This window comes from Schistosoma mansoni, chromosome 2 (assembly GCF_000237925.1).
Source record: "Schistosoma mansoni strain Puerto Rico chromosome 2, complete genome".
NCBI lineage: Eukaryota > Metazoa > Platyhelminthes > Trematoda > Strigeidida > Schistosomatidae > Schistosoma > Schistosoma mansoni.
Window position 1 is genome coordinate 9,717,296 of NC_031496.1, and position 16,358 is coordinate 9,733,653.

Below are 16,358 nucleotides of genomic sequence, written 5' to 3' on the forward strand. Positions count from 1 at the left end.
TGAAAGCTCCACGACCAAACCATCCTGTTCAGAGGACGAAACTTTATCAAGAACTGAATTCATTTTTCTTTACAAAAATAACGGACAGCTTGTGTTCCTAAAAGCGTAAAATGACCATTGAAATTACTAAAAAAGGGAATGTCGTCGAAAACAAGTAAACCTCCACTTTAACATGTACCAATAGTAACTAATCAAGAGAACTTTCGAAGTCAATGATAAGTTCTCGTTAAAACAGTTATCCCAATGATTCGTGGAAAATTATCCTCTTTCAGTTTTGTCGTATCGTTAATTAAGGATTGTAGATCACTGAAATGTGGCATCCATAAGTTTCTTACTGTTTCAAAATCTATCAGATAAATAATAGAATAAAAGTATCTGATGATAATTTATTTAGTGTATTTCAATTGTCTGAATGGAAAACATTTTATTAATATGGATTTAACCAAACGTTTTACATGTTATCATAATATATTATTTGAAACTATACTGGTTCAATGATTATTAAAAAGGTGACACAACACGTATGCATTAAAGAGTACAGTTTAGTCTCAAACGCCTCAACATTAAGGTAACTATTTATATTGTGTATATTAGTTGTCTTGAGGCTAGTAGTGGAATCCAGGACGAGCGTTTAGTCCATTGAGCTTAAAAAGTGCTTATTATTTAATGGCAATATCAAGACAGTCCGCACAGGATCCACATATGCTAAAATAAAGCGAATAATTGCATTCCTAAACATCAATGGGAAGATTCAAACAACCAATATATAAAAATTAAAACTATCTATTACAAAAGCTAGTAGCTATCTGAACTTAGTAGCTAAACGGATAACGCGATGGAGTGAATATCAACTATGGAATGAAGATACATCTAAGTGACCGCTCCTAAAAAGGAGGAAATGAGCATCTCAAATTTAACTCCTAGTCACCAACCATCTAGGTATTTATAAAAATCAAAGCTTATTTAACTGTTCTTCTATCTATGAAATGTAATCTAATTTTAATCTACCTTAGTATACGGTCAAAAACGTTTGTTTGTCACTTAACAAGTAATGATCAATAGGATGAAACGGCCGTCCATTGCTTCCAGGTTTTCCATGGTGGTCTAGCTTTAATTGACTCATGATTTCAACTATATATAAAAAGTAATAATCTAGTCAATCAATCAACACTTTAAGATTGTTTATTATGAAAAAAAAAACAAAGTTAATATTGACATTAAAATACTAAATTATCATTAGACAAATTTGTTTGTTTTTAATCACATCTTAGTTGTTGTTTGTTATCTTATAACTGGTACATATATCAAATTAAATGTAAATTGAATCTCAGTTACGAAAAAAAAACTTTTTTAACTATCCAATTCGATGAAAGAAACGTTGGATTTAGTTCAAATTAATTCGCTGAGATTTTACAATTATATTATTCCTATTTTAATGTCTTACATCAACTGGGCGCTCAAATACTGTGAAACTATTCGCTCTAATTTAGACGAAAGTTCTTATATAGAACCTAATAAAATTATTAATTAATGATACTTGAAAATTTTGTTCCGTTTATCCAAAATGTACTGATTGTTTAATTCTAATTTGCATTGTATATCTTTAGTACATTTCATTCTCAGTTCATTCGTAATGTATATCTATATCTATCTACCTATCTACCTATCTATCTATCTATCTATCTATCTATTTATCTATCTACCTATCTATCTATCTATCTATCTACCTATCTATCTATCTATCTACCTATCTATCTATCTATATATATATATATATATATATATGAAACTTTTAATGTGATTATGCTACAATTTATTCGAATAACAGAAATTGTAACATAAATGTACACAGTAAAATTCCTTTTCAATTATTTGTGGTCATGTTATTTTTCATTAACTAGACAAGAAATAAATAAAACTTAGATTGTTACATAACATATGACAGAGAAGTATGTTTAACTAATAATTTTCACAGGGGGGACTAATCAGTAAAATATTTAAATAAGCATTAATTTCGAAGAAATAATATAATTTTAATAGTTGAGATCATGAATCAATTGAAGTTAGACCACCATGAAAAATATGGAAGCACTGGACTGCCGTTTCGTCCTATTGTGGGACTCTTAGCAGTACTCATCAAGAGGTATTTCCTGGAGTTCTAGTGAGAAGCAGTGACCAGTGGAGTTCAACCAGGTCTGTTGTGAGATACTAACTCACTGAAGACATTAGTGGATGTGTCGCTTGAGTTCGTTGATTGGTTGAAGTTAAACATGAACACCGTTGGATGCCGATTCATGGGTCTAGAGGTTAGGCACTCGCGCCTGAAACTGATAGGTCCTGGGTTCGAATCTCTTGAGGTGTGATCGTGGATGCGCACTGCTGAGGAGTTCCACGCCAAGACGAAACGGCCGTCCAGTGCTTCCAAGTTTTCCATGGTGGTCTAGCTTCAATTGACTCATGATCTCAACTATTAAAATTACTATAATATCTACAAAATAATATAATGTTAGAAAAAATATTCAAATTTTAAAAATGCAACTTAAACTATATTAAACTTGAATTAGGGTTAGTTCCTTTCGAAACAAATCAGTCAGATATACCTGCATTTCAGTATTGATGTTCATAATATGAATTCAGCTCATTATCATTCGTTTTAAATGACGAAGTATTATCCACTGAGCTAATAAATCCATATAGCTACTGACTTGTGAAATAGGTATGAATATCATTTGTAGCATAAACTATTGGAAAGTATATAGTCTTGAAAAGTCAAATTGGATACTAGACAAAAGTTGTACAAATAAAAAATAACAAATATAATTGTTAAACGACATGCAAAACATGACTGACAAGTTGTTATACCAATATACTATTTGAAACATTCTATTTTATTTTGGTATCGACCTTATGACTGTTAAAGGTATAATAATATGGATACTCATTTAAGTATCTTAACATACAGATTAACACTTGGTAAAGTATCCAAACACATGACTTAAACATATGAAAAGTTATCAGTGTGCGGTTGTGAAGGTTGTTAAGTTTTTGATTGAGATCATGAGTCGATGAATGTTAGACCACCACTGGAAACCTGGAGGTACTGGACAGCGTTTCGTCATAGTATAGTACTTCTCAACAGTGGGCATCCATGATCCCACCCACGGGATTCGAAATTAGGGCCTTCGGTCACGCGCGCAAACACAACCTCTAAACCACTGAGTCGGTATTCAACGGTGTTAATGTTTAACTTCAACCAATCCACGAAACTGCATGACTATCTCCCATTGTCTAGTGAGAATCCATGACCAGTGGTGCTAATCTGTGTCAGTTAAAAACAGGTGAATACCTCAGACAATGGATGAGTGGTTGCGCAATATCACGGATTGATTGAAGTCAGACTTTAACACCGTTGGATGCCGATTCAGTGGTTTAGAGGTTAAGCGTTCGCGCGCGAGACCGAAGTTTCTCAGTTCGGGTCCCGTGTGTGCGATTGGAGATGCGCACTGTTGTGGAGTTCCATGCTAAGAAGAAACGACTTTTCAGTGCTTCCAAGTTTTCAGTGGTGGTCTTACATTCGTCGATTCATGATTTCAATAAAATATGTGAAAATTTGGACAAACAGTGTAATGTTTTAACAAATCTCAGAAAATCGTATGCCTACAGAAATTACTAATTGATCAACTGAAAGTATACGTTTGTTTTCAATAATCCTCTTGAATAATTGAGTAAAATGTTTATAATTTTTTTAGTAATACTTTAATTTATCACTTGAATGGTTTCCTTATGCCTTTCCAGTGGAATATATTGTTCTCATGATAAACCTACGCAGAATATGAATTTATCAGACAAATTAATCAAAATTTTCGATTTTTTATCAAGAAACTTTTATTAAGAAACTGAACTTCATTTGCCGATAACAGTAATATTGCTACCATTTCTATTTGGTGTTAGTTGTAGACATATTATCTGTTCAACTGTCTCCTAGACTAGACGATCACCATAATAATCAATGAACAATTACTATTGAGACTATGAGCCATACTAAATGAGATAATCGATGAAAACCAAAAAGCATTGAAGAGTTGTTTCGTCGTAGTACAGAACGTCTGAGCAGTACTCACCCTCAACCCCACCGAGGATTGGACTGGAGACCTTCAGCTCTTGCGGTTAACACAGCATTTAAATTACTTAGCCTACATTCATTAACGTACACGTTTAACTTCAGCCAGTTCATGATATTACCTAACCATCTCCTATTGTTTTCGGTTTAGAAATCCCTCCACTCATCACAAGTTCTCGCTAGAACTCAAGGAATTACTTCTCGAAATTTGTCACTTGTGAGTATACGGTTCTCCCATTCGTAAAATGTCTATGTAACAAAAGATGGTGACAGTGCTTTGATGTTTTGGACTTTAAATATAAACTAAAATACAAAGATTTCAATGCTTCATTACGTGACTATATTTTTCTACAAATTGACCTTCATTATTTAGATAATTTAAGCCTAAGATCTCCAAGTAATATATCCACAAAGACTTTATGATCACATTTTGTTGAATAGTTCAAAATATAAATTCACTTAGTGTTACTTGTTTGAATCTTCCCATTGATGTTTAGGACTGCAACTGGTCAGTCTCTTATTGGCATATGTGCATACTATGCGTATTGCCTCGATATAGCCTAAATTCGCAAGCATTGTAAGCAAAGATGGATAGTGGCTAACAGCGGAATCCAGTTTGACGCGCGTTTCGTCCTAGCCACTATCCATCTTTGCTTACAAAGTTCAAAATATGTTTCACCAACTTTCGACCAAAACTAAGCCGCAATTAACAATTTACAAAGTATATAATTGTAAAGATAAAAATATTAGTTGAAATGCAGATAAAACGATAGAATCACTTATTTAATTTACTTAGTTACTAAAACCCATTGTAAACAATCTGATATAAATAATAATAATAATAACAGTCATATATCTCTTAGATACCGATGACTTAAAAGAAAAGATCAATAAGTTCCTTATTTAACAGCAACTTTAAATATATTTTTTGAGAAATTTACTTACAAAACGGACATATAACGAAGTGATATATTTAGGTTACAATAATTGTGTATTCTACTTAGTTCTCTGAACACACAATGTAACAAGTTTAAACGAAAAAGGATATATATATATAAGTATATAAACAAGTTATTCAACTTTAGTGGAAAAAATTTTTTTTCCCTGAAATGTAACACTTCACACCAGAAGTTAAACTTGAAATATATGAGTATACTCAAAATAGGCAACACGTTATGATATATATTGTGTTGAACAAAAAGAAACTATTACTATTCAGTATAGTTGTACGTTTTTTGTTGTTGTTTTAGTTAACTATTTTAATGTTATGTAAGAACTTCCTACTTTGGAAAGAAAAAAAAACTTTTGTTTTTTGTATCATCAAAAATCTTTATCATACAAGTGAGATATCACTTTTTTTTTCCTTGAAGTGAATAGAAGTTGGAAACAAAAAAAAAGATTATTGAAGTATCCTTAAGAATCAATGGATTTGAAAAATATTTTTTGAAAGAAAAAAAATTTATTCTGTTGCTAGAAATTGTTTCATAATACATTGATATAAAGTAACTTGGCAAATATTCACTAAAGTATTACTTGAAACAAATGTCAAACTATGATGAGCTAGTTAACCTGATAAGATTATTGATAGGTACACTATTTTACAGATTATGATGTTCACCAAAAGTCAATATGATAATATGTAATATGAATTCAAATTTGTTTAATTTGATATGGTCATTTTTTTATTTCTTGTCTGAATTAAACGAATGAATCAATGTCAGATTACCATTAAAAACCTGAAAGCATTGGATGGCCGTTTCGTTCTAGTATGGAACTCCTCAGGTGTCCGCAAGACCGAAGGATCTGTGTCCGAGTCCCACGTGTGCGATTGTGGAAGCGCACTGCTGGGGAATCTTATACTAAGACGAAACGGTCTTTTAGTGATTCTACGTTTTTAATGGTGTTCTAGCACTGATCCATTCATTATATCAATCTAAACCTAACAATCTCCACAACCCTATACTGATAATTATATAATATTGTCTTGTCATTTATAACTTTATTTAACCTACAAATATTGCCTGTTGTTAATTTCAATAGAAGATCATTCAGATAAATTTATTAAACAGATAATCTTGCAAACGAGTTCTAATGTTTAATTTTATGAACATTTATATAAGTAAATAAAGTAAAAATGCATTACAAATTCATTGGGTGAAAGCAAACAATTTAATCTGGTAACCAAGTCCACATCTATTTATCTCATGATGAATAAATGTTTAGTAATTTAAATTGAGTAAGATTTATTGATCAAATGGTCTGTCAATTCCACAACAAGATTTATCTGCTAACTACATCCAAAACTGTAAATAACTTTACTGAGATTGTAAGTCAAATAATATGATTATCAACAAATTCATTAGTATTAACGCCTAGTATCAAACTGAGCTGTCCGCATATTATTTCTTTCACATATAATACTTAAATAAGTTTGACAATCTCTGCTTACCATGCTTGTGAATTTAGCCTATATCGAGGCAATACGAACAGTATGCACATATGCCAATTAGAGACTGACCAGTTGCAGTCCTAAAAACATCAATGGGAAGATTCAAACAAACAATAATAAATGATTTTAAACTTCACCCCATCGCACAAGCAAGTGGCTATCAGGACTCAGTAGCTGAGCGAATAACGCGATGGCGTTTGAAGTGAAAGTTACTGGGTCCGAGTCCCAGAGTGAACATCAACTCTGAGATGCAGGTAAATCCAGCTGACGAGTCCTAAATAGAACGAAACGCGTGTCCTGGATTCCACTGCTAGCCACTATCCATCTTTGCTTACAATGCTTGTGAAATAAGGCTATATCGAGGCAATACGCACAGTATGCACATATGCCAATAAGAGACTGACCAGTTGCAGTCCTAAACATCAATGGGAATATTCAAACAAACAATACTAACTGAATCTCTGATTAGTTTGTAACACTTCTATATTTTACTATAGACTACTACATATTTAGAAAATAAAGCTATACAGCTTCAGAAAATGATATAGTCAAAAGAAAAATCTTCTTGGTTGAAATGTCTAGATTCTTCTGAATAGAATTATTAGAATTCTTATGATTTTTTCCTAATTACTTATAATAATATAGAAAAGAAATTAGTATTCCAACTAAATGTTACAATCTAGACAAATTAACACTGACTTCTTAAGAAGAGACTTTACAGTATAGACATGCCGATCAGTTCGGATTGGTGGTTTTTTCTACTTCATTACAATTACAATTAAGATAACTAAACTGACTCTCTCCATTCCGTTTTCTATCCGCATTTCTATGTGTTTGTAAGTGAAACATTTATAGTATCAAAATGACAAGGTTCAATTGAATGTTGCGTCATTTAATTTCATTATCTAAACATAATAGTCACTGTAGCTATTTTCTTTCACAACAATATTCTAGAAGTTTAAATTTAGTACTCCAAGACAAACATATCTCAAAACTGATTAAAATAATCTATTTTCAAGATATCACCTCTTCTATGAATTATTCACTTATTTTAAAAATTTGTGTAAAGAAAAGTAGTCCTTATATTTTGCTGATTTACTTCATCACGTTTGATGATCCTATTTTGCTGAGGAAATGAATTTATGTCTATGAGAAGAAAGATGCCTACTTACTCACACAGATTAGATTTTGCTGTCTAGGCAAACTACATGGTTTGTGGTACATGATATATTTACAAAAGATGAAACTTAAATTTACATTCCTCAAAACGGAAAAAACTATAAAATGAAGTGTTACTAGCGGTCAACAAAATACTAAACGACGGTAAAGTGCTGACTATTGTTTCAGTGGTTCAGGTAACTAATCCTCAGTTAGAACAAGTATGAATACTTGTAGACTAGGAATGTAAATTGTCCATTTTTCACTTATGTAGCTCTCAGTGGAGGCTTAAATTTCCTGGAATGTTATAGATATATTTTACTAAGCATGAATTCGTGACCGGCGAAACGGTTTTATATGGCTGTTCCAATCTCAACAAAAGAAAATCATTGCGTCATTACCGAAAATTCAAAACTTTTCCTTTCGATTATATACCTCACCAAAGGTATACAATCATGCTTATAGTTATTCACATATTAATCTGTATATATTATATATTATATCATTATAATGTGATCGATTAAGTCAAATCATTAAACCAAAGTTTCGTAATAAATTAGAGAGTAATGAAAGCTTTCAGGATGAAAACAGTTTTGATGAATCACACGGAAACATTATTCTTTTCTAGCATTACCTGACTAACGTTCAAATGTGATCATATCCGAAAAATAAATAAATATTCATTGAGGAAGGTTTTAATCAACACCTTTTCTGCCTTTAAACTTAACCAAACATACCGCTGAGCAACTCAAACAAAGGTAGATAAATTCCAGTCACATATCATCTCCTATGTCACGTTCTATTATTTAAGTATAAGTGAGTCCAATAATTTAGGAGCAAAATGCTTCATCTTTGCCTTCTTACAAATTTCATAAATTTTTTACTATAATACGCAAAAAACGGTACTCTCCAATATGCCAGAACTATCAACTACAATCGCTCATAACTCACCCACCTTTTAAATCATCAACTTTTAATCTCATTATAAACAAATTGTTCACCCTCATTTAGCTCTAGTAAGTAGGTGAACATTCTCAAGGTTGCTTCAGTGTCGCTCAAACGTCGTCCATAAATCATAGTCTCACCGATTTTTTTGTTCAGTCATAGACAACTTAAGGAAAGCAAAAAGATGCATTAAACAAACCAATAGTAAATTATATTTAAAGGACAATATGAACGAACTAAATGAAGCCAAGGAATGTCAACATGATAAGTTACTACCGAACGTTTTTAAAAACAGTTTATAGCAAACTTGGAACGTAGTGATGAATAATAAAATTGAGAAATTTGATAGAACCCTAGTAAAAAACCGTGATCTATGGGAACAATCATGTAGCAGGTAAGACAATGGTTTATCAATTTCTTTGCATGATGATTGCGTCATACACCAAAATAGGCTGAAGTGACACAATCCAGATTGTTTCAGTGTTTAAATAGTATAGATTTTCTAAGAAACTTGAACTAGAGCTTTATAAAGTATCGTAGGTACGTGGTGTTAAGTAGTAAAAGAATGAGAGGAAATGATAAGTTATAAATCTGAAGTTTTAAATAGCTTTCTGAGGAAACTTAGTCCGTGATGACATAACAGATATTAGGAAACTCATTCTTTGTATTATTCACTTACATTACTAGTTGTCCGTGTCAGTAGTATATGATTAGTTGTAAACCTAACTTTTACAGTCCGCTACTTTTAAACTAATCTCATTCTAAAGTTACTCATCCCGTAAGCACGTATGTACATTATTCAAAAACTGACAGGCGGTTGACGGGATCTAAATTATTTTGAAAAACAAATAATGTCATAACAAATGTTTCTTGTTTTTTTTTTGGTTTAAATATTGAGTATTCACTGTTTTTTGATGAAATTTGTGACAGTATTCCCATCCTTAAATAACATGTGTCCAATTAAACCAAATGTTGATGTTATATGTGAATGATTAATATTTTCACTGAGTAAGAAATGTAAGACATATCGACACACGGTGCATCTACTCAAATAATATACGTTTGCACAGTTGAAATCACGAGTCGACCTGAGCTAGATTACTATCGAAGACCTGGAAGCACTGGACGGCCATTTTGTCCTAGTATAGCGCTCCTAAGAAGTAGGTTTCCACGATCTCACACTCGAGACTCGAGCCCAAGAATCTCAGTCTCCTGTACGGATGCTTAACCTCTAGACCATTGAGTCGTCATTCAACGGTGTACATGTCTAACTATAGTTAACCTATGATTTTTCGCAACCTTTCACCCACTGTCAGCTGTGAATGACTGTCTCACACCATATATCGTTGAAATTCACTAGTCACGGCTTTTCGCTGGAATCTAAGGAGTTACATCTTAGAGCCAATCCCTAATGAACTTATGACTGTTAATGGTGTGGGGGATTTTTGGCGATTGTAGTTGGGTGCCGGCTCAGTGGTCCAGAGGTTAGGATCTCGCACGCTAGACCCGACGTCCTGGACTCGAACACAACGTGCGAGATCGTGGTTGCGCGCTACTGAGAAGTCCCATACTAGGACGAAACGACCCGTCGAATTCCCAATCTTGGTCCAGATAAGATCATTTATTAATCGAAAATCTATAAAAGTTGGAAGTAGTTTACTCAAATTAATTATTAGAAACAATATTTTCACCATTTCGTCTCCTAAATATAAACCACAATGTATTCAATACGATTACTCTGATATAAAACTTTACTTTTAGGAACTTAAGCGACCAAAATGGACGATAATTTAGTACATTTCATTTTGAAATTGTCCGTTCAAATTTAAACCAAAGATCAAACAGAATTCTCTTCTTTTCTAAGAAATAAACTTTAGAAATCACTTAACATTATTGACACTATGAGTTTAATTATCTAGAAGTCTTCTTTCCTGTCCAATTTTAATTAAATTCATATTTCATTTTGTATTCCACTAAAAAAAACTGTACTAAAACATTCATTTCTTCCTTCTTATCTACAGAATGTGGCAGAACGAGAAACAAATAAACTAAAACGTACTTCTTTGCATGACAGTTCGATTTATACCAGAAACAACAATAACAGTATTACCAATAATATCAGTAACACTAATGAATCATTTAATTCAAGTCGAAAATCAACTAATTGGTTAGGAAAGAAACGAAGATTATTTAGTATACAACAACAATGTGGATCACATAAGTCTGATGATATACATGAAAATATTTCCCACAATTATGACAATCATCCTCATCATCGTCGCCAACAACAACAACAACATTTAGAACAACAATCATCTGGTGATACTACAATATCAGATTATAATACTAATACAACTAGTAATATTGGAACTGGGTATCGTTCTAGTACAAAAAATTCTATACAAAAATGTGATTTCCATGAAAATATACAACAAAATCCAAATGAATTAATACGTGCTACAAGAGAATTAAAGAAAAAACGTTTACGTTCTAAAGCAACTAAACTAGTTGTATTAGTCACTACTTTATGGGGTGTATGTTGGTTACCAACACATATAATTAATTCATGGTTCTTTTTTGATGAAGCTAGTTTTCCATTTGTACCAGCAATGAAAATAGCAAAATTATTATCACAAACATTATCATTTGCTGCATCATGTGTAAATCCTGTTGTGTATACTATATTAACTGGATCATTTAAAACAGCTTTATCAAATCGTTTATTACGCTTTAGAAAACGTAATAAACGTAATGATCATACAAAATCTGAAATATTATATGTTACTGAATAAACAAGTTATATAATATTATTACACATGGACTACTATTACTGTTATGCATTATTGATGGTATTTATTATTTTTTATCATAGTAACAATGTACAATTTCTGTATCACTGAAACATTGAACATACAATTGATCAAATAAACAAACAAAATTTCAAGTTAGCTGAAAAACAAACAAACAAACAAACATCCAATTTATATAACTCTTCATTCAAAAACATAATATTTTTCAAATGTTCATCTAAAATAAACTCATATACATATATATCTAAACTTTCTGTTCTATTGTGTATACATTTCTTTTTGTTCTTTTTAAAGATTAGATCCAAAAACACAAAAAAAAACAAAAAAAAGAAAAAAGAAAAACATTTTTTCCCATAAATGTTAATCATAATCCATAATGAAAACAACTTTGTAAAATGATGGCAAATAATAAATAAATAAAAAAAAACATATAAGAGTAAACTATGAATGGTTATAAAAACTTTTTTTTAAGCTTAGTTCTATGACTTTTAATCAGTTTACTGCATAGAAATTATTATGAATAGTTTTGATAGGAAGTAAAAGGGAATAAATTATATTCTATAAGATAAGATTATTTGAAATTACTTTTCGTATGTATAAATCGTTCCTTAGTTTCCAAAAAGAAAAAAGGAAAGAAAAAGTTTCTTCTCAATTTAACGGAGTAAGTTTATACAAGGTGAATCACATCTGTTTTTGATGAGTATGCTTAACAATACATAAATTGTACCCAAGTAATCAGAGTGGAATAACGTTAATATAATTAATAAACAATAAAATAAGAGACGTGAGAATAGTTGTCTCACTTTATAAGTGAGGTTCCAAATAATGTTCTATTATAATGTTACACTAGTGTTTCACTTCATACACTTTCCCGTCTTATCACTTTTATACATAAAAATATTTTCATCTAAGCAAAATTAAAGTAACTCAATTCATTTACAATATCATTATTATTGTTAAATATTGTACTGATATTAAAGTTCACAATTATATAAGTTATATAATATAACCTTATGGGCTAGGGTAATTTTACATTTGATTTCACCACTGGACACCATCCAGACTTGCACGTGACAACACAAACAGTGCAAGATGGATAGTGGCTAGCAGTGGAATCCAGGAAGCGCGTTTCGTTCCATTTGGGACTCTTCAGCTCGATGTAACTGTATCACAAAGTTAATGTTCATTCTGGGACTCGAACCCAGTACCTCTCGCTTCAAACACCATCGCGTTATCCACTCACCTACTGAGTCCTGATAGCCACTTGCATGTGCAGTGGGATGAAGTTTAAATTCACTTAGTATTGTTTGTTTGAATCTTCCCATTGATGTTTAGGACTGCAACTGGTCGATCTCTGACGAGTCCTAAATAGGACGAAACGCGTGTCCTGGATTCCACTGCTAGCCACTATCCATCTTTGCTTGCCATGCTAGTGAATTAAGACTATATCGAGGCAATACGCACAGTATGCACATATGCCAATTAGAGACTGACCAGTTGCAGTCCTAAACATCAATGGGAAGATTCAAACAAACAATACTAAGTGAATACAAACAGTACAGCTCAATCCCGTTTCGCAGGAGAGGCATACACCTCCCAGGCTTAGTCCGAGGAGTACAGATCAATCCCACTTGCAGGAGAGCCGGGAACTACCCAGGCTTGAAATTTGTAACCCGAGCAGTACAGTACAACCCCACTTCATAGCAGAACCAGACACCATGCAGGTTTTAACTCTACAATTTGAATAGCACAGCTCAATCCTGTAGCGCGACCGCACAGGTACCAAGCACCCTAGTAGACCATTCGCACCACTCATATAAACATACACATCATATGTATAATTATTCCGGTCACTGATCGCGTAAATCAATTATGCACAGCATGAACAGGCCAAAGTTGACCCATTCCGCTTACACAACAGTCAAACTCATTCATCTTAGCAATGATGATATAACTTATAATATCCCAATGACAATGACCCTTGAGAACACTGAAAAGCAATTACTAGTATGAATGAAATCGGTTAACCAGAAAACCAATTTTGCGTATGAACAGTCTGAAAAACTTGCCAAAGTAATGCCGAACCATCCACAATATCAATAACGAACCTCCAGTCTCATTTGAGACCTTCAGCTCCACATAGCTATAATATCTCAAAAGTGACTAATCATGAAATGATCAATTATGGTCTGCTGTCATTTCTACTCTAAAAACGGCAAGAATTAATTATTTTCAAAAATTACATTAAATGAATATCCACATGGTTATTTCAAGTTTCCTAATTTGTCATATTAATAGTAAATAACTTGTTTATTTATGAGAATATCTAATGTCTAGACAGTTTCTTTTCTTCACATAATAACATACAAATTAAGTAGCTTCATATGGTTGGTTAGCTTTTACAAACTCAAGAATTAAGTTTAATGTGAAACTGACACCTAGGATTATTATTATCGTGGTAAGTGCTACTTATGCCGGTTGATATAAGTAGTATGTAACACCAATCAGAGGTGGAATTTCTGGCAGCAGAATGCTGAGGAAATTGAAATGAAGAGAAGGAAACTGGAAACAATCAAGACAACAACATGAATGAAGGGACAATAAAGTTTGTAAGAGACAATTTAAAGATGTATGATGTATGATTTTTACATTTCACCAAACCACTGTGTGACTGTTCATTAAACAATAAACTGGAGACCCCACCTTAGGCTTCGTTCACTACATAATGATGAGTGACTGAAAATAATCTTTCTGACTATAAATGCCACAAAAAAAAGTTTGGTAGTATATTATGTAGCTTAGTCATCAATGTTGATAACCAATAAACTAGGTTAATAGATCCTTGAACATAATCATTAAGGTGGGTCCACAAACAGCTATTACAGTCCAGTTTATTTACCACTTTATAGAGAATATCGGTCACTTAAATATCACAAATATACGTATATTCTACCAAGTCCAAATGTTACTACTTCACTCATCTGCATTGAGTTTTACAGTTCTCTGTAGTCGTTGTTGACGGTATTACCAAAGAGATCACTTAACCCTTCAAATAACCGTTAAAATTAAAAAACGAGACTTCCTATTTTACTCAACGCAAATTTGCCTGAGTGAAATTACTTGTTTGCAAATTAAAATCAAATCTCGTGGACAGATGGTAAACGAACACAACCTAGACCACCAACCAGTAATGATTAATAGAAATAATCCCAATACAGATGATACATACCTACCTAGCCTGTCGTATGCCCTGATGGTGTTCTCGTGACTTTCGGGTTGCCTGATCTGCCAAGGGCGATGGGACAGTGCATGACAGTATTGTTGTGTGCTAGGTTCAAAGAGAATTGTTTGCTATATGCATGCAAGTCCGCCCCGTTATTGTTATTGTTCCTATTTCTGTACTCGCTTCGGCGGTACATATACTAAAATTGGAACGATACAGAGAAGATTAGCATGGCCCCTGCGCAAGGATGACACGCAAAATCGTGAAGCGTTCCATATTTTTTTTGCCCCCAAATGCCCTGGTACGGCCGAGAGTGGGGAGAGTCCACTCTCCCTCTCGAAATGCTCTCACATGGCCAGCGAATATATAGCCTCTGAAAGGGAAGTCCTACTCACTGCCTTCTCGTGGCGGGGGTGTTGTTTACGAAAGTGAGAGGACGAAAAGCGAATGTCCGGCACTTTAACCGGGTTGGTGGACACGGAGGGTCCACCTAGGGGAGTTGGAAAACCCTGATTCCAAACCAATGGTGCACATGGGCTCCAGTATCCTGATGGAACGAATGGCAAATGAACCTGCTGTTGGTCACCGGCTACCATGGGACTGCATCTCCTCACGATGCTCCACTGCCTTGTGGATCAGACCCTTAGGTCAAAGGCTCGGGGTGTGGCCACCTAAGAAAACCACCTGCTTCGGTTTGGGCACCCGGGCAGTATCACAGCCCACACACAAATAAATGAAATAATGAATTCTATTGACGATACTATCCTCGCTCATACTAGAAGCAAGACAATTTACATTATTATTATGATTATTACCATTATTATTATTATTACTATTATTTACTACGTCGCTTTTTCACTCCCTTTATTCCCAAATTGTGTGTCCTTCCTTTCCAACTTATGCAGTAGCTCGCCCATGGTGGAAACTCTGTTCTATCTAAACGATCTCCAGTCACTGTCTGGTTGAAAGTGAATGCTTCCACCGATTACGAATACTGAAGCAGTCTTTCTGAAACCACGTACGCCGTTCAAGCTGGCTTCCTTCAACGTTCGCACACTAATGCAGATCGGACAACAGATGGGGCTGGCTATGTCTTTGGAAGGTCTTAATGTTGATGTTTGTTGTCTATCCGAGACCCGTTTTCAAGACTCTAGTGAAGTACTACAAATTCGCTCTCCATCTGTCGATTCGGAAAGCTTGTTTCACGTGCGCTTATCCGGGGACTCTGTGGCATCTTCGTCCGGTCTTGCAGGCGTTGGTGTTGCACTAAGCGCTAGAGCTGAGGCAGCACTAATCGATTGGATCCCCATTACCAGTCGGTTATGTGCTGTTAGATTAGAAAGTTCCATCAAAGTGAGAAGAAACCGGCGTGAGAAACGGTGTCTTTTCGTCATCTCCGCCTATGCCCCGACAGATTGCAGCCCGGATGCAATCAAGGATGAGTTTTACCACCAGTTAACAGTTCTTCTCCAGAAAGCGCGTTCGATAGATATTGTAGTACTAGCCGGAGACTTGAATGCACAGGTCGGGCGTCTAGGCACAGAAGAGAGTCGTTTAGGTGGCCGATGGGGACTTGTTGGTCGCAGGACAGATAACGGGGACCGTTTGCTGCAACTGTGCACAGACCACAACCTGTTTCTAGCTAGCACTAAC

The 16,358-nt window shown here is 33.9% G+C and overlaps 1 protein-coding gene across 1 annotated transcript in view; it reads left to right on the forward strand.

Moving 5' to 3' along the window:
* Smp_123350 (putative g-protein coupled receptor fragment) overlaps nt 1-11,772 on the forward strand; it is a gene marked incomplete at its 5' end in the record, with an annotated part of 34,078 nt that extends 22,306 nt beyond the window's left edge. Inside the window, one exon of the mRNA XM_018795613.1 lies at nt 10,694-11,772. Within this exon, the coding sequence (XP_018649908.1) occupies nt 10,694-11,464 (771 nt within the window). The 3' untranslated portion in view covers nt 11,465-11,772. The remainder of the gene's footprint in view (nt 1-10,693) is intronic.
* Nucleotides 11,773-16,358: the final 4,586 nt, after the last annotated feature.